General features: G+C 38.7%; 1 protein-coding gene across 5 annotated transcripts; it reads right to left on the bottom strand.

The window, feature by feature from the left end:
- Window positions 1-320: 320 nt before the first annotated feature.
- On the bottom strand, window positions 321-26,117 carry LOC123747694 (deubiquitinase DESI2). 5 transcript variants are annotated; one of them, XM_045729907.2, is made up of 6 exons: window positions 25,959-26,117; window positions 18,246-18,385; window positions 17,561-17,633; window positions 16,064-16,157; window positions 12,983-13,124; window positions 321-3,960 (listed from the first exon to the last, which is right to left on the bottom strand). In XM_045729907.2, the coding sequence occupies exons 2-6, from the start codon at window positions 18,372-18,374 to the stop codon at window positions 3,694-3,696; spliced, it is 705 nt and encodes a 234-aa protein (XP_045585863.1). In that variant the 5' UTR covers window positions 18,375-18,385; window positions 25,959-26,117; the 3' UTR covers window positions 321-3,693. The 5 variants fall into 5 exon arrangements, with proteins under 5 accessions (XP_045585863.1, XP_045585861.1, XP_045585862.1 ...); XM_045729905.2 differs by having other exon boundaries at window positions 18,246-18,364; window positions 25,959-26,116; XM_045729906.2 differs by having other exon boundaries at window positions 18,246-18,358; window positions 25,959-26,111.

Raw genomic sequence — 26,117 nt, 5'->3', positions numbered from 1 at the left:
TACCAGGTCGAGTAGCTATGAGGCGGTACTCAAGAGCCAAGTCAGGCTCCCAATTGAAACTTGACGAGCACACCAACAAAATGTTAAATCATTAATAATTCTACATCTTATAACTCATACGAATTATAATATGTTTCAGATTGTACTCGCACAATTGAAGCATATCGGTCTTCCCAGATTTACAAACCATGATCTAGTACAAACTAAATGTAAATTAGATTACTTGTATGACTCGTATTAGAAGCCGTTGTTTCATGTGCCAGCAAGAGATTCAATTATAAAAATAGACAGCCACCATGCTAATAGTTAGAAAAAAAATCTTTAATTTTTGAACAGTTTAATCCAAAACAAACTATACACATTACAAAAAATTAAAAAGCTAATAAGCAAAAATAAAATAAAATTATATTTATATATATATATAGGCATTAATATTACTACAGGCAAAGTAAACTACTAAAACCAAATAATGGTCACAAACTGAAAATGAAAACAAGCGAATTCTTATCTGTACAAAGTTGTAATGACAAACCAAACTAATCAGACCTAATAATGTGCCATAAATTACACTAGCTACACATCAAATTGTAGCAAGCAAAATCATGAACTAAAAAACCAGTCATGCATGGCTTACTTAGTAAGTTAGCAAACTTCCTGCAGCATATGCATATAGCATCAATTTCATTTGTGTAAAAAGTGTCTTTGCTATTAAACACAGTGGATCAGTACAAAATCTATACCACAAAGCTTAAAAGACAAAGACAATGTACAGCACATCTGACACATTAAGTTTCCCTGATAATAGTTTAGTTCAATATCTAACTCATATACAATGGAAGATGTGCAAAAGTCCTATACTTAGCTTATCCAATAATTAGAAAACTTACATTATTCCCACGAATGAGAAAAACGACAAGTTTTCACACACGCACACACACACACACTATTTTGTATGACTGTTCACTTAAAACATTAACAGTATCATTGGAGACATGCCATACCAAGACAGCAGATACTGATTGGTTAATTTTTGGTTGAGGCAGCTACAAAAAGGGTATAAAACTTTTAAAACTATGTATCGCATTAAAAATGCCTACGGATGCATTTACATCGCCAATCATTTCAAGAGCAGTTCAGGCAAATATTCCATTCTTCTGGATGGGATTTGAGAATTTAGTTTATCAAAGATTATTGTAGAATACTATGAACAACTTTGTATACAGACTTGGCACAAGAGTACAGGTAACATGGACATTTAAATTCATGACCTGCGATAAAAGCTCACAATAAGTCCCATTCTCCAGCTCTAGAATATGGAAATTAGTAATTCACCTCGATAGAAAATATATAATTGTAGTAGAAGCAAATAAAGAAAAAATTAAACTATAATTTAATTAACATACATACAAAAATCTGTACCCAAGTCTGTACCCAAGATTTCTAAATTCAGCTAAAAAATTTGTAAATGTATCACCCTGCCTTCCATGTCACTAAAGGGTAATGGACGTCAAATAAATTTTATACACTTTGTCGCGAGTCACATGCCCATAATGACGTTTCATTACGCCACGCTAGGCTTCGCAGGATGTTCAATATTTTGCATGCTGGACTTTAAGTCCTATTAAAATGAGTACATGTGGTAAAAACTGCCAAACTTAGCATTATAATGCCCTAACTTCTGGTAAGGAAAACAAACAAAAAGAAAGAAAAGCTGCACAGACTGTCAGTTTAGTCTAGAAAATGTGACACTTTTTGGATATTTACACAAGTTTGATCAATCCAAATTTAAAATAAATGCTATTTATAGTATGTTAAAAATACTTTCAACACTGTTTTGGCAAAAAATTGTATTGCAAAACAATATGAGACTCCCTATCCTTTAACTTCCTGCTGGTGTTGTACTGTCTAACTGCAGCACTTCCAAAGGACACTGCACAATAAATTGAGAAAATTCTAAGCATATTCTATTGGATCTAGAACAATAATTAAAATATAGAATTGGAATGTCACTTTTGTTTTCCAAAGGTATTTTAGTACCTAAATATTTAGCACATTTTTAAATGTTTATTTGTACTGTGCAGAGTAAGAAAGGATATCTGTCAGAGCATGTGAACCTGTGGTATCACATACACGCGCACACACACATGCACACACACATGCACGGGTGAGCCAAACTACAGATATGACGAGGCCCATTTCCAGATTCGTGAATCTGTGTATGGCTGCTTAACTCAACCCTTCTGCATTTCTCTTCATCTGTTGGCAGTGAGACCTGAGAGTGAAATCCAGGGATCATAACATAACAATGTCATCCCCCAAGAAATTAAGCACATTCATTACATGTCTTTAAGACACACAACAAATTACCCTCACTGAGGGATAACACAAAGGGCACACCAACCCAATATATCATGAGCTGCATAGTTTTAAAGCAACAAATTTGTTCTTAATACCCCTGATTATAGTAAAGCTCAGCTACACATTTTTTGGCTCTCAAATATTTTGATATATAGCAAAATTACTAAACACAGCTAGGAAAAAATTAAAGAGAGCAGAGACGAATTCAAATAACCTTATGTTAACTACCATACATTTGTTAATATTCTCCTTCCTTATAATGGAAGGGTATCCTTCTCCAAGTGTTTTTAGAAAACTCTGGATGTACCATGCATTTAAAAGCTTGGTGCGTAATGCTCATAATAATAAGCACATAACGTTTTAATACACATACTGTAAATGTACACATTTCAGGGATGGTCAGGTTTGACGGTAGCAATGGGTGCTAAAAAAATGACTTCCAAAACCCTGGGGGACCACACTATTTTGTTTTATCTCAGGAAATATCCTTTACTATATGGTGATTCTGTAATGTCACCTATGAAACAACTTTCATGTACCTAAAATTATACTGTATATCTTTTGTTTTTCCCCCATGCAAATATTGATTCATTTCATTTGCAACAAGTAACAGTGCTATTTCATGTTTAACAAATGCGTATATTTTTAATATAGCCCACAAGGATGCAACATGTCTGTGAATCAACAAGAAGACGAGACTACATACAAGGTACTGTACTGGATACTGAATTCACTGAGAAAATAACTAACATAATTTGGACTGAAATTGTGCTTTTCCCTCCCCCCCCCTCCCCCAAAGCACATATGCTACATACAAGATCATTTAGTAGCAGCATTTTAAACATGGACTGAAATTCCAACCCAAATATTATGATTAATACTTTACAGCAATGTGTAAATGATACTCCCACTGCAACGTGTGTGTGGATGGCCCAAGTATCGCGAGTCTTCTCTTAAACTGCTTAATTTATGGCACTAATATTAGTTTCTATAGATTTCACGAGAAGAGCTACGACCCTTAGTCACATGTCGTCCTTTGTTTTACATTGTAGTCTATAGCCATTGTTGCAGTAACCAATGGCCATCAATCAGCATTGGCACTGCAGCCAGGCATGCAATATAATTGTTAATTTAACTTTTTGTTTTTTTATTATCAAAACTATATGTAGCATGAAAACACAGATCATAACATATCTAAAATAACCTTATAAAAACACTCGTTAAACTTGCATTCACTTTATACATTTTGTCAAATAACTTCCATACACTTCATTCTGTCAGAAAAACATCGGCAAAACGATGAACAGTCACCATTAACATAGCACACATTACAGGTTACAAAGAGTTACGAGAGTGGGTTGTGGAGCGGTGATTCCTTGGAGTTGCAGTGTGTGGAATCCTGTCTCGGGTAGCAGAACTTGGGGAATTGGAAGAGGGAGGGTGCGGAGATGTTGGGGAGTCTGGGGAAGGCCTTTCAATAGATTGTTGGAGTGCTACAGGAGTTAACCACTCCTTAGGGAGACACCGTTGAAGAAATGGAACACATGAAGAAACGTATGCCAGCCGATTTACCCAAGTTGGGATCTCTCGTCCTACCAGAATCTGTTGAAAAAGTTGCTTTGACCAATAATGCATGATAAATGTACCACCCATTAAAAAATTAAAATACAGTCGTCTATAAAAATCAAGTAGGGTCTACAATCCGAGAAAAGTACGTACCAACATCACTTTACGTCATCACCATTATTTAACACTTAAACCACGCAATACATCTGTAAGCTGGGGTGAGTAACTATCGCGGGACTGCGCACCACAGCTATGTATGGTTGGGAGTACCACGTAAGATTTAAAACCCATGGCAGCACTGAGTTCACGTCAGCTTCCTTAGGGCTCTTGTAAACAGATGCCATTTAAAAAAAAAAATTGTGGACAACATTCCCAGGTGTGAGAGCCTCAGTACTGAGTGAGCAACCAAGGCAGTTGGGCTTTGAGTTGGATGGTGCTGATGTGGAGGAGTAGGTGGAGAAACACAGTGAAGAACTGACTACCGACGAACTCCTAGTCCTTCAAAAGGGGCAGCAACAAGAGGCAGCCGAGGACATTTTTTCAGGGGAGGAGGAGGCAGCAGAGGATTTCCCTTCCTCAATACTAAGAAATGGTGTACAATATGGGAAGAAATGGTGTACAATATGGGAAGAAATGCAAAGTTTTGTTGAAAAGGCTCACCTAAATAAAGCTGTAGCAGGCCGTTGTGTTAACTTTTCTAATGACAATGTGATGTCTCACTTCAGACAAGTGATTCAACGTAGGGAAAAAACAAGTATCCCTAGACAGGTTTTTAGTGAGAAAAACAAGCTGTGAGCCACAACCAGGTCCTAGTGGTATGCAGGCAAAACGTAAGAGTGTGCACCAGAAATGTCATCTCTGCCTGATATTATAATGGACGGGGACTTCCCTTCCAAACACACTCACCTCTCCCTCTCCTCATCATCATCTTCTGTATGCCAACAAGAGTCCTCCATAAAGGTAAGGTACTATGAGTAGTTTTCTGTATAAAATGTATTTTTTAGGTAATATTTTGGAGGGTGTGGAACAGACTAATTCAATTTACATTATTTCTTGTGGGAAAATTCGTCTCGGTACACACAAATCACAATTGCGTGATGCATCAAATGAACAAAAGCTACGAACCATGTCGTAGCTCAGTCGATTAAGGCAGCGTCTGGGATGCTCTCCGACGCAGGTTCGAATCCTCGTCACGGCCCTTGTGGATTTGTTCATTCGTCTCAGTATTCATATTTTTTTTTGTACCGTCTCTGGGAACGGATTAACTACGAAAACCCAGATACCCTTGTATTACAGAAGACCCCTGACTCATAAAAATGACCAGGATTCTGAAAATACTGTAGCAGGATTGTTGTGATAATTAGCACTGTGCATAGTACGGTGAGAGGAGTAATGCTGAGGGAGGGAGGGAGGTAGTGTTGTCTGCTGACGGTGTGGCCACCTGTTATTGTCTGCACTCACCATACCAGCTCAGTGGTTCGCTATGATGAATACAAATGTAGATACTTACATATAACATGTGTACTAGTGATATAACAGCAAAAGGGGGTATGTTGGGAAGACCCATTTTGGTGAGGGAGGTGATGTCGTCTGCATGACATGTCATGCTGTGTAGGGTGGCCACTATGCTGTTTGGGAACCATACCAGCTTAGTTGTACAGTCATGGTAATAAAACATCTAGATACTTATATGTGTCTGTATATAGTGAATAAAAGAAAAAACAGTATGGTGGGAGGAGGAGTGTTAGTGCATCTGGTCTTGAACAAGGGAGGGAGGGAGTGTCAGCTGACTGTGTGGCAACCTCTGTTACTGTCTTAACTCGCCATACCAGCTTTGTACAACTAAGCTGGTATATTGAGTTCAGTCAATAACAGAGGTTGCCACACAGTCAGCTGACACTCCCTCCCTCCCCCCCTTACTAGTTCAAGATCAGACGCACTAACATTCCTCCTCCCACCATACCGTTTTTGCTTTTATTAACTATGTACAGACATGTCTATATATATATAGTGAATAAAAGCAAAAAAAAAGAGTATGATGGAAGGAGGAATGTTGGCGAGTGAGGTGCAGGCGAGGGAGGGACGGTGGCGGTGTTTGCTGGCTTGTGTGTGTGTGGTGGTCACTCGTTGATTTGACTCACCATACCAAGTTAGTGGCTTATTATGGTGAACAAAACATGCAGATACTTATTACACTATATACACAGGTTATATATAACAGCAAAACTATTTGTTTATTGTGTTATGAACATAATTGAATCACTAATATGCACACCATACTTTTGAGTATAGCAATGATTCACACATTTTATTATATAAATATATCACATTACACACTATTGAATATTACTGAAAAAAATAAGAAAAAATCAGACATTGAAATAATTAGGCAATATCTTTGTGAAAACTCACCTGACAGCTTGGCCTGAGCCGACCGCCTCCAATGATTAGTCTGTCAACACCTCTTTTGCCAGACTTCCTTGCCCTATTGTGGCCAAAATATGTCACCTACAATTCACCCCCCCCCACCCTCTCATGTGGTCGGGAAACAAATGAACACTTTTATAAGACAAAAAAAAAATAATATATATTTTTTTATTTCTTGCACCTGGGTGTGTTGCAGGCTATAATCACAAGAGCATCCCAGGGGTTAAACATGTCCAACTGCCTAAGGTAACCCAGCCCAGCCTAACCTATCCAAATGTAACCAAACACATACTAACAAAATTAAGATATACTGTATAATGTATTTTGAGCACAGTATGCATGAAATGCATATCCGCAGTCTCCGTGGTGTAGTGGTAAGACACTCGCCTGGCGTTCCGCGAGCAGCTATGTCATGGGTTCGTATCCTGGCCGGGGAGGATTTACTGGGCGCAATTCCTTAACTGTAGCCTCTGTTTAACACAACAGTAAAATGTGTACTTGGATGAAAAAACGATTCTTCGCGGCAGGGGATCGTATTCCAGGGACCTGCCCGAAACGCTACGCGTACTAGTGGCTGTACAAGAATATAACAACTCTTGTATATATCTCAAAAAAAAAAAAAAAAAAAAAAAAAAAAAAAAAAAAAAAAAAAAAAAAAAAAAAATCCTAACTAGGATACCATAACTTTCATGCTGGTACACATTTAAAAATTCTACCATAAAAGGCAGGTATCGAGTGAAAATGAAAAGCTGCCTCCTGAGCACGACACCTTAATGTTCCCAAGAACAAAATTGTTGAAGGTGGCATTGGTCAGGATCATGACAGTATGGGTAGGGTGATGTTCTGTACCAGAGCAACAGAGAACTTTTCAAACATCCATGTTGGGCCATACTAGTGCTATGGAAGCACTAGAGAAGATCTATGCGACTCAATGTGACTATATAAAATTAACTTACAAACAATAAAAGACCTTTCCTACTTGGCATCGCAAGGCCTGCCAAGTTGTGCTCTCTCAAGCTACAGGTTGCTCGTCTGGCCATTTACCCCAATTGGAACCAGGTGGCCACACTCTTCCAAACACCAGGTCACCATTCACCAGCCCCACCACAGTTCTGACCAACAAAGAAAAACTACAAAAAGAACAATAAAGGATTCGAGGGAAAAAATGAGAGGCATTTCACATTCACTCAAAGCCTGATTTTCCAGATATTCCACTTAGATGCTTCCCAAGATGGTCAAGAAAAAAAACACTAAAAAAACAATGAGGAAATCTGAACCTAGCTGCAAAGTGGGAATCCACTCTGTAGCTCTGGTAAGATTTCCTCATTCATTTTATTGCTTGATGCAGTTTTCACTTCTGCCTAGTTCCTGTCTTAAGAAGCATACCAGATGGAGATCTGAAAAAAATGCTACAGGGTACTCAGGAATTTGACAGTAGTGCAAAAGAATACTATCTGGAAATGAGTCATGCTAGTTGGAACACTGATAATGTAGTTAGACACTCTTGAGAAAGCATTTAGAGAACATTTGCAATTTGACTACCAGAAGCCTTAAATGTTTATGTCTAAACAGGACATCACTGGCAGGAATGCCTTGAGAGCATCAAATTTACAAAAGTCATGTACACGAAGCCAACAAACATGGGTCACAGTAAAAGTTAGCATGGTGCGAGTGTTAAAGAAGAGACGTATATTGAGACCACGAATTCTTAAAAATACTGTATCAGTACAAGGAAGTGACAGGACAGAGTGTATGATGTACCCGAGATTGGACAAACTACAGTGAACAAGTTTTTCTACACCACAGGTAGGAACCAAGATTGAACCCAAAGAGTGAATCATGCCAACCACCCACCTTTGTACAACCTCTCTCAAATGTAAACACAGTAAAAGAAAGAACGGCTGCCCACAACCGAGGAAAACCAAGCGATAGAATAAAATCTAGGCCGAGGCCTAGATTCATCAAGCCCTGGGGGCTTGATGAATCACTTACACGAGAAACCTGTACAGTATATCTTTCCTCAATAATGACTGCTTTGTTTACATTTTAATAAACAGATAATGAGCTCTGTACAAAGAGCACATCATGCATTTCATTTGGATGCCCTTATGTCACCCAAACCCTAAAGTACTTCAGGAAAAAAACACAAATGAGACAGTAAAGGGTTTAACACTATAATGACCAAACCACATATCAGAAAATTAAGAAATCGAGACGTTTTGGTCTGTCCTGAACCATTACTCGATAATGGTCTGGGATGGACCAAAATGTCACCTTTTCTTAATTTTCTGATTAATGGCTTTATCATCATTTCTTCAGCTATATTATTATGACTTTTCATCTGCAGTTTAACAGTAAAAACATCCAGACTCTTGGAACTAAGTAAACACAGTGCTCCTGTAGTAAAATGCTAAGGGTAAAGAAAAAAAAAAAAAAAAAAGCAACAGCAGCCATGCATTGCAACCTGAAGGATCAGTGCAAGCATCTTTAATAAGGTTGCCACCAAAGTAGACAAATGCAATAACTTACTCTACCATCCTCCAGCTTGACCCCACTCAGAAACCACCCGAGGAAAGTCGAATGTTCCTGGCAGGCAAAGAACTTAATTACACAAAAATGAGCGAGTGTACAATTTAAGCTGCCCCCCCCCCCCTCCTACAATGAGGTGAAGCTACACTAATGGGAGAACTTCAAATATGGTGCTACCAGAATGCCACTTGGTAGCACCATATTTTTTGGGGAGAAAAAAAAAAATGCCAAGAGGCCTTCTTTTCATTCTTGGACTTAAACTGCAGTCACTTCCCCCACCAAAAACAAGGCTTGCCCACCAGCCAAAAAAACCAAGGACCTAGTCCCGAAGCAGAGGCTGTTGGCAACTGAAGCCAAGTTGGCAAATTTGCTATTAGTGAGCTAGGTGCTCAGTAGTCACTAGGCCGAATAAGCATTTCTCCGGTGTCTCCCTAGCACCAGAATAACACTGCAGTGACATTTACCTTTAAAGATCAATAATCATTATATGTTCATTTCATAAGGCACTGCAATTATATTCATTTGCCAATTTTAATCATTATTGCCTGAATTTTATACAAATTACTGTATTGATAAACATCTATGTGGCTGGAATGGAATTAACCTATTAACAATTTCTTCCATTGTCTTATAATTGCTTTCTATGTGAAGCAAAGAGGTTTCATGTATTACTAGCCTGCAGTTAAATCACAATTTGAGTTTTCTTGTTTAAATCTCTGGACATTACAAACAGAATGGCAGCAAAAGCATGGGTTGCAAGACACTCCCTCAGAGCTGTGCCAAAAACAGGTTTACATGTAATATAGGAAGTGGGGGTTCTGATCCCATATATCCAAGGACTCTTGACAGTACATACAAGGAAGTTAATCCGGGAAAGAGACCCCAGAGCAGAGCCGTGTTTCTCACCCCGACGCCTGAGCAGAAAGGAAGGCATCATCTCATACTAAAGGATTGGAGCTAAATATAACCCCCCCCCCCCCCCGAGAAACAGAAAGCTTTGTATCCCTGGCAGGAAGGGATGGTTCAACTGTATCTGCTGTCAAGATAGAAGGGGGGCAAAACTCTGGAAGCAGTTGAGCTATACCCACAACTAAACCCTGCCCAAACTCCAAAACTGTCAGGTGTTTCAGAGTCTAGAGCATGACATACTGCATGTAGATTTGCCTATGACACCTCTTTAAAGACAATTACTCCATTTCCATGTACAGTACAGTGGCACCTCGACATACGATTGCCCCTACTTACGATAATTTCGAGTTACGATATAAATTTCATCGAAAAATGCGACTCGACATCCGATGGTGTCGTAAACATCCGATGGTGTCGTCGACATCCGATATTTGTTGGTACACGTTCGGGTCGACCGAGCGCGTGGTTCCCGGTCAGGCGGTCCGACCTGCCTCAGTTTACTACAGTTACCCGCTTAGTGACGATCGCGCCTATAAGAAATTCCGCTTTTGTGGTGATTTTTTGCATTTTGAACATTAAAGTAATTATTATATAATACACCATGAGTCCCAGGAAAGTCAGTGGTAAGGCTCAACATACGAGATCCCATGTAAGAATGACCATAGAGCAGAAACAAGAGATCATTCGTAAATATGAAGATGGTGTGCAGGTAGGTGAACTGGCCAGGCAGTACAACAAATCTCAGTCAACGATATCCACCATACTAGCTAAGAAAAAGGACATTATAGGTGCTAAAGTGGTGCATCATTACAGACAAATGTTAAAACGAATGGAAAAACAAATGTCTCTTGACAAATTTGTAGTGAGACAAACAAGCACTGAACCACAACCAGGTCCTAGTGGTATTCAGGCAAAACATAGGAGAGAGAGAGAGTACCCCAGAGAAAACATCACTGCCTGATGTGATAATGGAAGGGGACTCCCCTTCCAAACAGTAACAACTCTCCTCCTCCCCCATCATCTTCCATACGCCATCAAGAGCCCTCCATAAAGGTAAGAGTAACTTTGGTACTGTATTGTAGTTAGAAAAAAACATTGTATTCAGTATAAAATGTATTTTTATGTTAATATTTTGGAGGGTGGGGAACAGATTAATTCAAATCCCTTTATTTCTTATGGGAAAATTCGCTTTGACTTCCGATCTGTCTCTGGGAACGGATTAGCATTGGCAGTCGAGGCCCCATTGTATAAGTATTTCTATGTTTTATGTTTAATAAATTAGATGTTGAGTACACAGTGTTTCCAGAAAAACATTTCTCCCTCATATAGGCAAACCAGGTCATCTCCATAAAAGGATCCTCCGCCTATACAGCGCCACATCAAATAAAATTTGACGTTACGGATCTCTGATTTCTTTTTGCATCACCAGACTCCATCAGACAACCTATGCTGCCAAAGTTCAGTCGAACCCCGAGCCATCGCTTTAGGCACTTTGTTCCACTGATAACAACTGTGGACAGTTGTTACTAATGGAAACACTACTGAACAATAAATGGTACAGGATTGACGAACAAAGCTCTACCCATAACAGGAACTATCCCAATAGACCTAGTTTTATTCTTTGGAAAAAAAAAAAAAAAAGACGATTGAGAAACACACAAAGGTATAGCCAAGGCAATAAAACGTCCGAGTTGATATGAAGCCTTGATATTTAATATTCTTGCAGGAAACCAGACAAAACTTCTTTGCCCCAATATTACAAACTCAGACCTATGATAAGCAACCCGTCCTCTTAAAAAGAACGTCACTTTTGGCTGGTATGCGCACTATGGCCAAATTTGGACGTAATTTGAAATGAAATCCACTCACAAAAGTGACGTTCTGTTCCGTTTTCTATTTGAGTCGTCCGGCGTATGCGCAGAGGTTATAACAGGACACTTTAAATTAACGTTTTTCATAACGTTTTGAAACTTTATGAGAATTTCCTGCCCACCTAACCTATCAGAGGACCCTTAACTTACTGTTGTTGAAAAAAAAAATCCCAAATTTATTTTCATATTTTTTTCAATTTCAAATTACGTCCAAATTCGGCCATACGGGCAAACGGCCAAAAGCGACGTTCTTTTTAAGAGGACAGGTTGTGATAAGGGCTAGGGGTATGAGGTGTAATGTTTTGAGTTGTATTTGTACTAGTTTGAGCTCTCATTAATGGTCACATGTGTGACAGTACAGTGCTGGTCTTAATTACTATAAGCTTGAGAACAGACTGTTTTGAATGTGTTATCCTGATCAGATTGATTTGGTCTCTGGTGACTCCCTAACCTTTTGTACATGAACTTACAAATGCATGGTATGATATACCATGCATTTGTGCTGATGCCTGGTAGCATCAGCATCACACGTGTCCTATCCGACTGTACCATGATCTTAACCCAACACACACAGATCGTGAAACCCATGGCAGCAGCAGCACAATGCAGCTCAGGATGCTGTTTACAAACTCAAAGTAATGCCTAGTTTCTTCTGTACCCAAAAGCCTCAAGGGAGGACATAATTGTGAATGTAAGAAAAGATGCACTGTACATGACAGGGACATGTTAAAATCCCTCATAGTATCAAGAATATTATCCCAAAAATGTACTAATTAAAACACATCACTGAGAAAGTCAATTGAAGCAATGCAGGGATTCGAACCTGCTTTGCTCCACTTGTACTCCCAGGTTGCTGGGTACTTCCAACCGAGTACCTTACCCCTGGACCACCATGTGGTAAAGATTATACAAACTGGTATTCCACTGTATCCACAGGAAGTGTGGAGGCCTCGAGCTGAAGCCCATCCAAGTTTTTACACAACCCCCATGCACTCTGCAGTGGGTAACAGTTCACCATATGCTCCCTTCAAATACTAACAATGAGAATCAATCGATGTATCATTTGATGTATCACATTATTGCGATTTCCTTCTATACACATTAATCTTAAGGTATGCCTAAAACACTTATTTTATAAAAATACAAATGCCTACTATGAAATTTATGTACTGTAGAGTTTTTTGCATTCCCTGTAAATTTACTGTATACTGTATTAATAATAATTACTTTTCTGAAAAGATATTGCATAAGTCACCAAAAGCATGCATTTAAATCAAAGAATCTAAAATCAACAATAAAATATACAAGAAATTTATATTCACCTGTGTAAGGGCAGACGAGAAGTGATTACAATTTTTATTCATCAAATGATATCGATCTCCTCGGAAATCCTTGCCTAGTTCTGCAACAATTCGCTTCGTGTCGTCTTCAGTGAAGTCGGTGTAACCTAGATGGATACTCTGTCTGAAATTTTAGATAAGATAGATATATGAAAAATAAAATTCTTTTAACTATAAGTTGTATGTTAAAATCCAAGATGTAGAAAAAGTATCCACTATGGAGCAAGACAATCCAGTGGCAGGTTGGACAAGGGATTTGTCTAAAGAATGTATGAAGCAAGTCAGTCAGTATCTCTAACTCGCCTTCTTCCACAGCCAACATTTAAAATACTCTACTGTACCTGTAACCCTCCTACTGAGAGGAAAAAAAAAAAATATGAAGCTTACCAGCACTCTACTAGTGTTTTTCCATTCTTACAGTGAAAATATAACCAACTTATTATATGACAAACTTACCACTGTCATAATATGCCTCTACAGTACTGTATATAGCAATATCAAGGACCTAAATTTTTTTTACATCAATCTCTCGATGCATAATGCATGTAAATTTAGTACACTCTAGTATGATTTTTCTACTCGTTGAAGGGCATCTGGTCAAATCAGAAGGTCAACCCACAAACGGCAGTAATTTGAGAACCATTTGAATAATGAAGATGCTGCATACTGTTTCCTGAGGTGCTGCATTACACTATTTAGATACCCATGACAACTGATATCTGCATACATACCAATGGCAAACGTGATATTTGGATACAGACTATGGAGCACTGCACCATTTGAATACAGTACAACATTTTTTTACCAGTTTTTTAAGTTTTACCAGTTACCAACAGTTTTACCAGTCTCCGTGGTGTAGTGGCAAGACGCTCACCTGGTGTTCCGCAAGTGCTTTGTCCTGGATTCACATCCTGGCCGGGGAGGATTTACTGGGGGGCAAATCCTTAACTGTAGCCTCTGTTTAACTTAACAGTAAAATGGTTACTTGGTTGTAAAAACGATTCTTTGTGGCGGTCGTATTCCAAGGACCATAGGATGCCCGAAGTTGCCCGAAACGCTACGCGTACCAGTGGCTGTACAAGAATGTAAGATCTCTTGTATATATCTACAAAAAAAAAAAAAAAAAAAAAAAAATATAGAATAAAACAAACTGAACAAACAGTTCGGTGATACAGTACGTTCTCTTCTGATCAATTCTTAGAAAACATGTTACATAGACGAGGTGATATATAGAACAACAAACCAGTTTCAGAGGCTAATGAACGTCAGTCTTTTCCACCATCACAATAAAACAACTACAGTGGTACCTCGGGTTACGAACGCCCCTGTTTACGAACTTTTCGGGTTACGAGCCCGATTTGTTAGGAAAATTTGAATTGGGATACGAGTTTGTTGATATGCGTACGGCCGACCTACCGCATGGTGGCACAGCGATTGCGCCTCAGTTTACCAGTGCCTCATGCCCAGTGACTATCCCGCCTGAATTCTTCACAAGAATTTAGTTTTTTGTCGGATTTTCGGCTATTTGAGCATAAAAGTTGTTATTGTATATCTCGCCATGGGTCTGAAGAAAGCCAGTGGTAAGGTTCAAGGCAAGAAATCATGTGACAATGACCATAGAGAAAAAACAAGAGATCATTCATAAGCATGAAAATGGTACTCGTGTTGTTGAACTAGCTAGGCAGTACAACAAATCTTTAGGGGAAGAAGGAGGCAGTAGAGAATGTCCCTTCCTCATTAATTAAGAAAATGTGTGCAGTATGGGAAGGACTGCAAAGTTTTGCTGAAAATAATCACCCAGGTAAAGCTGTAGTAGGCCATTGTATTGATCTTTTTAATTACAATGTGATGCCTCACTACAGACAAGTGTTGCAAAGAAGGGAAAAGCAATCTTCAATGGAACGTTTCCTTGTGAGTAAAGTGAGAAAATCGAGCAGCGAGCCACAACCAGGACCTAATGGTATGCAGGCAAAACGTGCCAGAGAGTGCATTCCAGAGAAATATTCACTGCCAGATGTTATAATGGCAGAGGACGCCCCTTCCAAACAGTAACATCTCTCCTCTTCCCCCCCTCTTCACTATCTTCCATACACCAACAGGAGTCATCAGCAAGGGTAAGTAATAACTTGAACATACTTTTGTAGTGAAGATTTGGGTGAATTAGGTATAAAATTTACTTACTTGATGTGAAGTTTTTGGGGAGTCAGGAATGGATTAATTCATTTCCCATTATTTCTCATGGGAAATTTGCTTCAGTTTACAGTACAAATTTTCGGGTTACGAACTGTCTCCAGGAACGGATTAAATTCTTAAACTGAGTACCCCTATACCTAAATGTTACTGTCTTACCAAATACTGTACACTCACCACTGCCTAACAAACAAATATGCTGTATAAAATAGATTTGTACACTCACTAAAGATGTGGAAGGAGTTGAGCAAGGTTTGGGCTGAACATTTTGCAAGAATAAACCAAGGCATGTATACAACATGGAAACTTCTTTCAGAAGAATGTACAATAGACCAAAAAGAACTCGCCAATTAGCACAACACACCACATTTGTGATGTGCAAGATTTTGGTGTGAAAGGGTGTGGTCATGCCACGTGAAATTTACACCATGAACGTTCGCTACATGAAAGCGCACGCACCCCCGTGAGTCTGTATCCAAATAGGTAAATAGGTTATGTTGGGATTCATTATTTAGACAACAAAATTACCAGAGAAGGAACTCTTCATTATCTGATGTAGTTTGTTCAATAACACATGAAACATTTTCTATAATGTCTAGGCTTTGATAAGTTTAGCCTACTGAAAATATATGGTATTACAGAGTAATTTGCACATTTCAAATTATTCTACACATGCACATTAGGGCACACATGCCTCCCTTTTACCCAGAATAAATATCCCTCAAATACAGACCTGTGTGCGCCAAAGTTAAACAACTTATCTTGCTAAATATATGCTTGCCCTTTTTTCTTGCGATAAATATTTAAAACATACACAGGTTAAAATATTCTTGAGAGAAGTCAGTATTGTACACTTGGGAAAATAATACTTACTTGAATTTAAACTGATCCCCAAGATCTTCCGCGTCTCTGGGCGTGATCTCAAACACACCCGAGAATGGAAATGGATGCCCGCCATATGCAAATTCTGGGAAAGACAAATACCACTAATGATCACAATTTTTGAAGATATAGTCTTCTAAATTACACAATTGGTTGTTCAAATTTTGAAGAACCATGGGTACATTGCACCATGGAATACACTAATATCAACCCAGTCACTCATTAAACCATTAAATAATGCATGCACTACTTTCTACCAAAAAAATATCTTCATGATTTAACAGAATTCAATTAACTTCAAACATGTTCATCCCTTTCCAGATGCCTTCTCTATTAACTTTGTCACACACTTCCTCTGTGTCCATAAAAACCTTGTACATCACACAATCTTTCACATTCCTTCTCCACTAGCTCTTAAAGAAGCAAATTTCTGATCCACACAACTACTCTACCATGGAAACCATCCATTTACATCACTGACCAATTTCTCAATTATTTCATTTAATCTTGCCATTACTATCCTGCAATGCACTTTGTCCATTACATGTTTCTCTATGTATTATATACACTAATATAATCACAGCTTTTTATTTTTGTCCAAGTTTCCTTCTGGCAAGGTTTACCTTTTTTTTTTGTGCACCTTCTGGTAAATCCCCCTCCCCAATACACACCCTTCCCACCCCCACAAACACCATAACCCCCCCCCATCCCCATATACACCATTTACCCCCCATACACACCATTCCATTTTATCAACCTCTCTTATCTGCAGCTTTCCTACAATTCCACTTCTACATTCTTTATCTTTCTACAACCTTATCTTTCAATCTACAGTCATCATCATTTCTCTGCGATACAGCATTTATACACAACATTCTCAGGCCTAATAAAACCCTAGCAATAATACTCTCAAACTCAATTTTAATTCTGGGCTTAACTGATCCCAGTACCATATATATAATGCACACAAAAGGCTAACAGAAGTTAACTAATATACAGCTAACATTACAATAGAATGGCAAGTTCATCAGTCATATCCCAATATACAGTACTACTAATTAAAAATTATCTATAAATTTGTCCGATTTTGAAAATTATCATCGTCAAAGAGGATCAAATATAGAGGAATTAACATTGAAAATATAAAACACTATCATAAATGGAAGTCTTCGAGGAAGAAGATAAAAAATAAAATAAGTCTGGAAAAGGCACCCGAGTTAGTGCATGTTCCAATCACTGTACTGTCAATAACTTGACATTTGATAGGAGAATGAGAAGGTAATCAAAAAGAGCAAATGTGGTACTAGTGACAAGATATGATACTGTAACCAAAATTATTCACAAAAATATGAAGGATGATTCATTATTCTGCCAATTATTTGCTTCTAAAAATTAACATTGACTACTTTTTTCAATTATTGGGATTTATTTATAGCACAAAGATGATATAAATACAAAAAACTAGTCCTCATGGACTAGTTTGATTACCTGTGCCATATATTTCTACCCCTGAATGGAACACGCCAAGACCAATGGAAGAGGTGTATTCGTTTATCCAGTACTGAAATTATAAGAATTACCAGGTGAAGTTATAAATGAATCAATACCATGGCATATACAGCACAATCACAATATCTATGAACAAACCTTCTTTTAACACATCCACTTGCCACCTCAAAAAAATTCAAAAAATAAAAATTACTTTTAAAAATCACAAAATATAAAACTGAGAATACATTATTGTACTGTATGGCTGCATAAATGCATTCAAGTGCTTTTTGATTTTTCATTATGCCCAAATGCATTATTTTACCTTTCACAAAAGGTAATTAAAAAGAGATTTTTACTATACAAGAACAGCATAGCATATGTCGACAAAAAACGCTACAATTTCTCTCCAATTATTATCCATATGCAGATAGTAAGTCACAATAACATGGCTGAAAATTAGACCCCCCAACACACACATACTAGATTTTTCCCTGGACGACTTAAGACTTCCAAATTCTTCCAAGCTAATACACACAAAAACAGCATCAGATAGTATTGAATATCTCACAAACATGTTCAAAAGCACCTTTGCTTTCATAGTCTTTAAACTACAAACTTAACTCAAATATTGCACTGGAAAATTTAAAATTATCAAAAAAGAATAATTTTTCCCAGTACTCACCATATCGTACACGTTGAGTATAACTGGTTGACGCGCCATATTGGTGTATCCAATGTCGTCCGAGTCTTCTGCAGACGGACCCAGACAGCTGGCAAATGGCAGGCGACACGACACTGTTCCTTCCGACATTCATAGAAAACCTGTCAAATAAGGGCAGAAGTGGAACACTAGTTCCTACTGCAGCCCTTAGGCAAATCTCAAAAATGTAAATTAAAATAAAGTTAAAAAATCAATATATAAAAAGGAAAATACTTAATGAAGTTTTTATATTAAATTATTGCACTGTAAAGATATTTAAAATTCTTATACAGTATTACCTTTCAAATAAGCAAATTTTTGATATCTTGTTAATGAAGTTGAATTAAAAAAATGGCAATTAAATCCATTCAAATACAATGGCTAGATAAAATATATTTCACTGAAATTCAAACTATTGGAGTCCAGAAACCAAACATCTAGATTAAACCTTTAAGCCGTGGACTGCGCTTGTGATAAATTTCGGGGTTTCTGCAATATAGTATAGAACTCTGCCTGTGAATGCTTAGATATATGAACGATGGATTAAAGTCTACTAGCATTTGATTTGAACCTGCGAATGCCAAGGTCTCCAGGGACAGAGTAGCCTCATTTTGATGGACTTGGTAACCACCAGTGTCCTAACTTGTGTGAGGTGCGCGCACACAAATTCAGAAATTTTGAAAAAGGGATAGCGGATGAATGTAAAATAGAACCAGGCCTATTCTACAAATTCATAAACAACAAAATGCAGGTAAAGGATAATATTCAGAGGTTGAAAATGGTACAGATTCACAGAAAATGAAATGTGTGAAACATTAAACGCAAAGTTCCAAAGTGTGTTTCTGCAAAATGAAATCTTCGGAGAAGAAGACAATAAGAATTCCAGAGAATAACATAAGAGCACAGAGGTGTCTAGAGATGAAGTGGAGCTAAAGAGCTAACAAGAACAAAGCAGTTGGCCCAGATGGAGTTTCACCATGGGTTCCGAGAGAATGTGCACCCGAGCTCAGCATTCCACTTCACCTGATTTTTCAGGCATCCCTGTGTACAGGAGTCATGGCAGACGTGTGGAAATAGGCTAACACATTTCCAATCTACAAAAGTGGCAGCAGGGAAGACCCCCTCAATTATATACCTGTACCATTGACAAGTGTAACAGTCAAAATACAGTATTGGAATAAAAAATAAATAAATGAATAGAACACCTGGAGACAAACGATATAATATCAGACGGTCAGTATGGTTTTCATTCTAGAAGATCCTGTGTAACAAATTTACTCGGTTTCTAGTGATTGAGCCACAGATATTTTACAGGAAAGATTGTTGGGTTGACTGCATCTATCTGGACCTAAAAAAGCTTTTGACAGAGTTCCACGTAAGAGGTTGTTCTGGAAACTGGAACACATTGGAGGGGTGACAGGTAAGCTGCTAACATGGATGAAAAATTTCTGACATAGAAAAATGAGGGCAGTAATAAGAGGAAGTGTATCGGACTGGAGAAATGTCACAAGCGGAGTACCACAGGGTTCAGTTCTTGCACCGGTAATGTTCATTGTCTACATAAACGATCAACCAGATGGAATACAAAATTATATGAACATGTTTGCTGATGATGCTAAGATAATAGGAAGGATAAGAAACTTAGATAATTGTCATACCCTTCAAGAAGACCTGGACAGAAAAGTATATGGAGCACCACATGGCAAATAGAACTTAATGTGAATAAATGCCATGTTATGGAATGTGGAATAAAACAGACCCCACACAACATATAAATTTTGTGAGAAACCTTTAAAGAATTCCGATATAGAAAGATCTAGGGGTGGTTCTAGATAGAAAACTATCACCCGAGGATCACATTAAGAACATTGTGTGAGGGGGACTTATGGTACACTTTCTAACTTCAGAATTGCCTTTAAATACATGGAATGGCAAAATACTAAAGAAATGTTTCACGACTTTTTGTTAGACCAAAGCTGGAATATGCAGCGGTTGTATGGTGCCCATATCTAAAGCAGCACATCAACAAACTGGAAAGGGTATAAAGACATGCCACTAAGTGGCTCCCAGAACTGAAGGACAAGAGCTATGAGGAGAGGTTAGAAGCATTAAATATGCTAATACTAGAATATGGAAGGAAAAAAAAAAAAAAAAAAAAGACGATATGATCACTACATACAAAATAGTAACAGGAATTGATAAAATAGATAGGGAAAATTTCCCGAGAACTGGAACTTCAAGAACAAGAGGTCATAGATTTAAACTAACTAAATAAAGATGCAGAAGAAATACAAGAAAATTCGCTTTCGCAAACAGTTGTAGACTGTTGGAACAAGTTAGGCGAGAAGGTGGTGGAGGCCAAAACTGTCAGTACAGTAGTTTCAAAGCATTATATGACAGTGCTAGGAAGACAGGGACACCATGAGCATAGCTCATCCTGTAACTACACTTAGTTAATTACACAATATAATTATAAGCCTAAATCTTATAACACACAGCACACAGTTTGCCTGTAAATACTGTATATACATGATAATCACTCATTTGCAGTTAAAAGTTCAATGGTTCCTACTATGGCAGCCCAGCACATTAAGATGGTGATGTGCCAGACATGGTCCTCGTCTTCCTACTAAGGCCCTACAAGGAAAGAGAGGGACTTTATATATATTTTTTTTTAATTAGGAGATGGTTACTGGAGGAAGCCCTGAGGAAGCAAATATGAGCCCCATGTTCGTGTGGGAGTTCTAAATCTGTATAGGCCTAAAACAACCCTGCTTGCTGGGCACACCACCAATAAAACAACCCTGCTTGCTGGGCACACCACCAATAAAACAACCATGCTTGCTGGGCACACCACCAATAAAACAACCATGCTTGCTGGGCACACCACCAATAAAACAACCATGCTTGCTGGGGTACACCACCAATGAAACAACCATGCTTGCTGGGGCACACCACCAATGAAACAACCATGCTTGCTGGGGCACACCACCAATGAAACAACCATGCTTGCTGGGGCACACCACCAATGAAACAACCATGCTTGCTGGGGCACACCACCAATGAAACAACCATGCTTGCTGGGGCACACCACCAATAAAACAACCATGCTTGCTGGGGCACACCACCAATAAAACAACCATGCTTGCTGGGGCACACCACCAATAAAACAACCATGCTTGCTGGGGCACACCACCAATAAAACAACCATGCTTGCTGGGGCACACCACCAATAAAACAACCATGCTTGCTGGGGCACACCACCAATAAAACAACCATGCTTGCTGGGGCACACCACCAATAAAACAACCATGCTTGCTGGGGCACACCACCAATAAAACAACCATGCTTGCTGGGGCACACCACCAATAAAACAACCATGCTTGCTGGGCACACCACCAATGAAACAACCCTGCTTGCTGGGCACACCACCAATGAAACAACCCTGCTTGCTGGGCACACCACCAATGAAACAACCATGCTTGCTGGGCACACCACCAATGAAACAACCATGCTTGCTGGGGTACACCACCAATAAAACAACCATGCTTGCTGGGCACACCACCAATGAAACAACCCTGCTTGCTGGGCACACCACCAATGAAACAACCCTGCTTGCTGGGCACACCACCAATGAAACAACCCTGCTTGCTGGGCACACCACCAATAAAACAACCATGCTTGCTGGGCACACCAATAAAACAACCATGCTTGCTGGGGTACACCACCAATAAAACAACCATGCTTGCTGGGGTACACCACCAATGAAAGCAACCATGCTTGCTGGGGTACACCACCAATGAAACAACCATGCTTGCTGGGGTACACCACCAATGAAACAACCATGCTTGCTGGGGTACACCACCAATAAAACAACCATGCTTGCTGGGCACACCATCAATGAAACAACCCTGCTTGCTGGGCACACCATCAATGAAACAACCCTGCTTGCTGGGTACACCATCCAATGAAACAACCATGCTTGCTGGGCACACCATCAATAAAACAACCATGCTTGCTGGGCCACACCATCAATAAAACAACCCTGCTTGCTGGGCACACCACCAATAAAACAACCATGCTTGCTGGGCCACACCACCAATAAAACAATCCCTGCTTGCTGGGCACACCACCAATAAAACAACCATGCTTGCTGGGGCACACCACCAATAAAACAACCCTGCTTGCTGGGGCACACCACCAATAAAACAACCCTGCTTGCTGGGCACACCATCAATGAAACAACCATGCTTGCTGGGGCACACCATCAATGAAACAACCCTGCTTGCAATGCACCATTGCAGGGTTAAAGCAAGGCATAATATTGTGAAGAGGAAAAGTGAAGCCTCGCCAGAAAACCAAGAGCCTTCAACTAGTGATGCTTCAGCAGCTAGCAGTCAAAACAGACCTTGCCAATCTCATGCACAGTAATTCTAGTGTTGTGTTGTGTCAAGTTACTGTACATAAATTTTCAGGAACCACATATTTCAAGATCTACAATATAATTCAAGAAGACAACTATATCAAGGTAACTGAAGTTTGTTTTAAATTATATTTTTTATTTATAGTTTGTGTGTGTATGTAAATTTGAATCATGTTGATTGTGGTACAAAAAATTGAGAATACTGTATATTAATTTTTTTACTTTGCCGGTAAGAATTCCTGCTTATCTGATGAGCGGTCCTTCCCATATGGTCCAAATAAGTTATAGTTACTACAGTATTTACATCTATTACACAGTAATGTACTAAATGAACCTAAATTTCTTATCAACCTGCCTTATTAAACAATTATCTGACTAAATGGTTGCAATACCCATACAGTATATTCCAAATTCATTAAAAGAGATACCTTGACCTAAATGGAAAGTAATTCTGAAACAGCATGAAGAAGGCTAATGAAACTGATCTCTCTTTCTGGACACAGCACATCTAAATAACAATTCACCAATTTAAATACTGTAACTGCATTTCAATCCAGTATTTTCCTAATCGAAACAATACATAAAAACGTTCAGGAATAATTTAGGATTCACCCATTTTTCAATTTTTAGTAAAAACAATTTCGTTATTATTGGTCTTGCAGTTCTCGTGGCACAATGGTAAAGCACTCGCCTGGCGCTTCGCGAGCACTTTGGCCTGGGTTCGTATCCTGGTCGGGGAGGATTTACTGGGCGCCAATCATTAACTGTAGCCTCTGTTCACCCAGCAGTGAATAGGTACCTGGTTGTTAAACTATTTGGCGGGTCATTCCTGGGAAAAATTAGGAATAAAGTCCTGCCTGAAATGCTATGCATGCTGGTGGCTTTACAAGATTGTAAGAACTCTTCCAATTTTTCAACTCTTCCAATTTTCATATTTTGATTTGCTTTAAATACCATGAAACTAGTCAAATAGGAATCACATGATTATAAATTTTGCCATTCCAAAACTAACCCAGCTAATATTTTGCGTGGTGAAAAGCTTCCACGGGCTTTAAATTCAATTACTGTTCTCCATAACAAGCCATTATAACCCAGCTAAAATCTGCCATCAGAACTATAACTCTGTCTTCAGACAACACAGCCTCTCTGTTTAAATTCCTAAACATACACCCATTCCACACATTCTCTTGTACTATATACATGTACAAAACCCTATTCCTAAATGGTAATTCTGATCTGAAATTTGTCCTTGATAGATGTAATAAGACCACCACATCAGTTATACCTTTGATATTTCTAGTCAAATTAAATCTGTGCAAACACCATGCAAATGAAAGGACCCCAGTCTATGAAACTCGCTCCCTAATGAATTAAAAAAAAAAAAAAAAAAAATTCACCCTATACTTTATTCAAAAGAAACACCAAAAAGTACCCAATTGCATCCTTATAGTTTCTTATCTTGTGCTCCAAATGCACATGGTACTACCTTGTACTACCCACTCCAAAATTTTGGTACTTAAGAGAGGCATCTTCACCAGTACTATATAATCAATGCTATCAATTTATATTGTAGCTTTGTTGAACTCAAATTTTGCTACAATGCACCTATTATCACTTAATTTTATCAGTTAGATTAAAGACCTGCCCAAAATGCAATGCATGTTAGTGGTTTTTTCCATAAATGTAACACTCAAACACCAATATTATGTACTGTACTCTCACAACCCAATGTACCTTCTTGTATATACATAAAATAATAGTACTTTTGACACATGTCCTTAAATATTACAGCTGATGGTTCTTTTTTTTTCCTTTTTTTTTTTTTTAAGTTCTGTACTGCAATAATTTAAAAAAAAAAATCTATTTTTACCAAGTTTAATTCAACAATGATCTGGTTTACTTCTTTAATTTAGAAAGAAATTTGTTTTCTTTAAGATTTAACCACTACAGTACTGTACTGTTAAGACGGTGAATGCGAGGAGCAACAACACAATAAAATGTTTCTCACTGCAAAATAAAACATAATAAGGACCTTTAAAGTAATTTAACTTGAAATGTCTAATAATAAAATGTGGTCCATACATAGGAACTTCACCAAGGCCAAGTTACCGACATGCCAGAATCTCAATACAGTACATTCAAATATCAGTCTATATTCCAATCATCAAATATCAGCAGGCCCCCCATGGTGTAGTGGTAAGACATTGGCCTGGCGTTTCGCGAGCGCTTTGGCCTGGGTTCGTATCCTGGCAGGGAAGGATTTACTGGGCGCCAATCCTTAACTGTAGCCTCTGTTTACCCAACAGTAAAATGGGTACCTGGTTGTTAAACGATTTGGCGATTTTTCAGGAATATTAAGATCAAGGACTTGCCCGAAAACGCTATGTGTGCTAGTGGCTGTACATGAATATAAGAACTCTTGTATATATAAATTAATGAAAATAAAAAATCATCAGAACTATCCAAACATGACTGATGATATAATCAACTCGGCATCCCTTGCAATATTTCCAATATTTTAAGAGTAGCAGGCAACAACATTTTATTTTTTATTGATATATACAAGAGTTCTTACATTCTTGTACAGCCACTAGTACGCAAAGCGTTTCGGGCAAGTCCTCAATCCTACGGTCCTTGGGAATACGACCCCTGCGAAGAATCGTTTTTACAACCAAGTACCCATTTTACTGTCGAGTTAGAGGCTACAGTTAAGGATTTGCCCCCAGTAAATCCTCCCCCGGCCAGGATACGAAACCAGGACAAAGCGCTCGCGAAACGCCAGGCAAGCGTCTTAACCACTACACCACGGAGACTGTAAACTGGAGTTATGTACAGTCCTTGAAAAAAGTAACATCCAACATGGGCTAGTTCCATCTGAATACAATACTCACAAATTATTAGACTTCAAATGTATCTTACTATGGGACAATGGATTTGTTTGCCGTATCTAATGTATATTTAAAGCCTTATGGCATCAAGGCCAAAGAAAAGCATCATTTGTACCCAACTCTCTACCCACTTTCTCATACCACTAGTGTGTAAACTGATCCAGTTTACACTTTACACAGCTCCAATTCTAACATAAAATATGATTCCCAAAGGACTATTTTCCCCAGATACGTGTTGAGGGAAGTGGCCACACTTGTTGACTCACCCTCAGCCCAACAAGGGTGTTGTAAACAAGTCCACTCCAGCCTGCTGACCAAGGACGTCACTCTTTTGTCCCATATTTACCCTATCCGCCAGATTTTCACACTCTGAAACCCTCTCACCTGTCGCCCTGGTAGGGGAAAATATCCTATATCTCGACATAAGATGTCCCTGGGACTGGAACAAAAGAAAGGGTAAATATTCCGTGGCGACGACTGTTGATGTCCAGCAGCTGACAGTATCCTGACGAGCAGTGGCGAACGCTGCCAGCGACCACTCCC

This window comes from Procambarus clarkii, chromosome 15 (genome assembly GCF_040958095.1).
Source record: "Procambarus clarkii isolate CNS0578487 chromosome 15, FALCON_Pclarkii_2.0, whole genome shotgun sequence".
In the NCBI taxonomy this organism is placed as follows: domain Eukaryota; kingdom Metazoa; phylum Arthropoda; class Malacostraca; order Decapoda; family Cambaridae; genus Procambarus; species Procambarus clarkii.
Note: the sequence above shows the minus strand (reverse complement) of the source record. Positions and strands in the feature narration are given on the sequence as shown.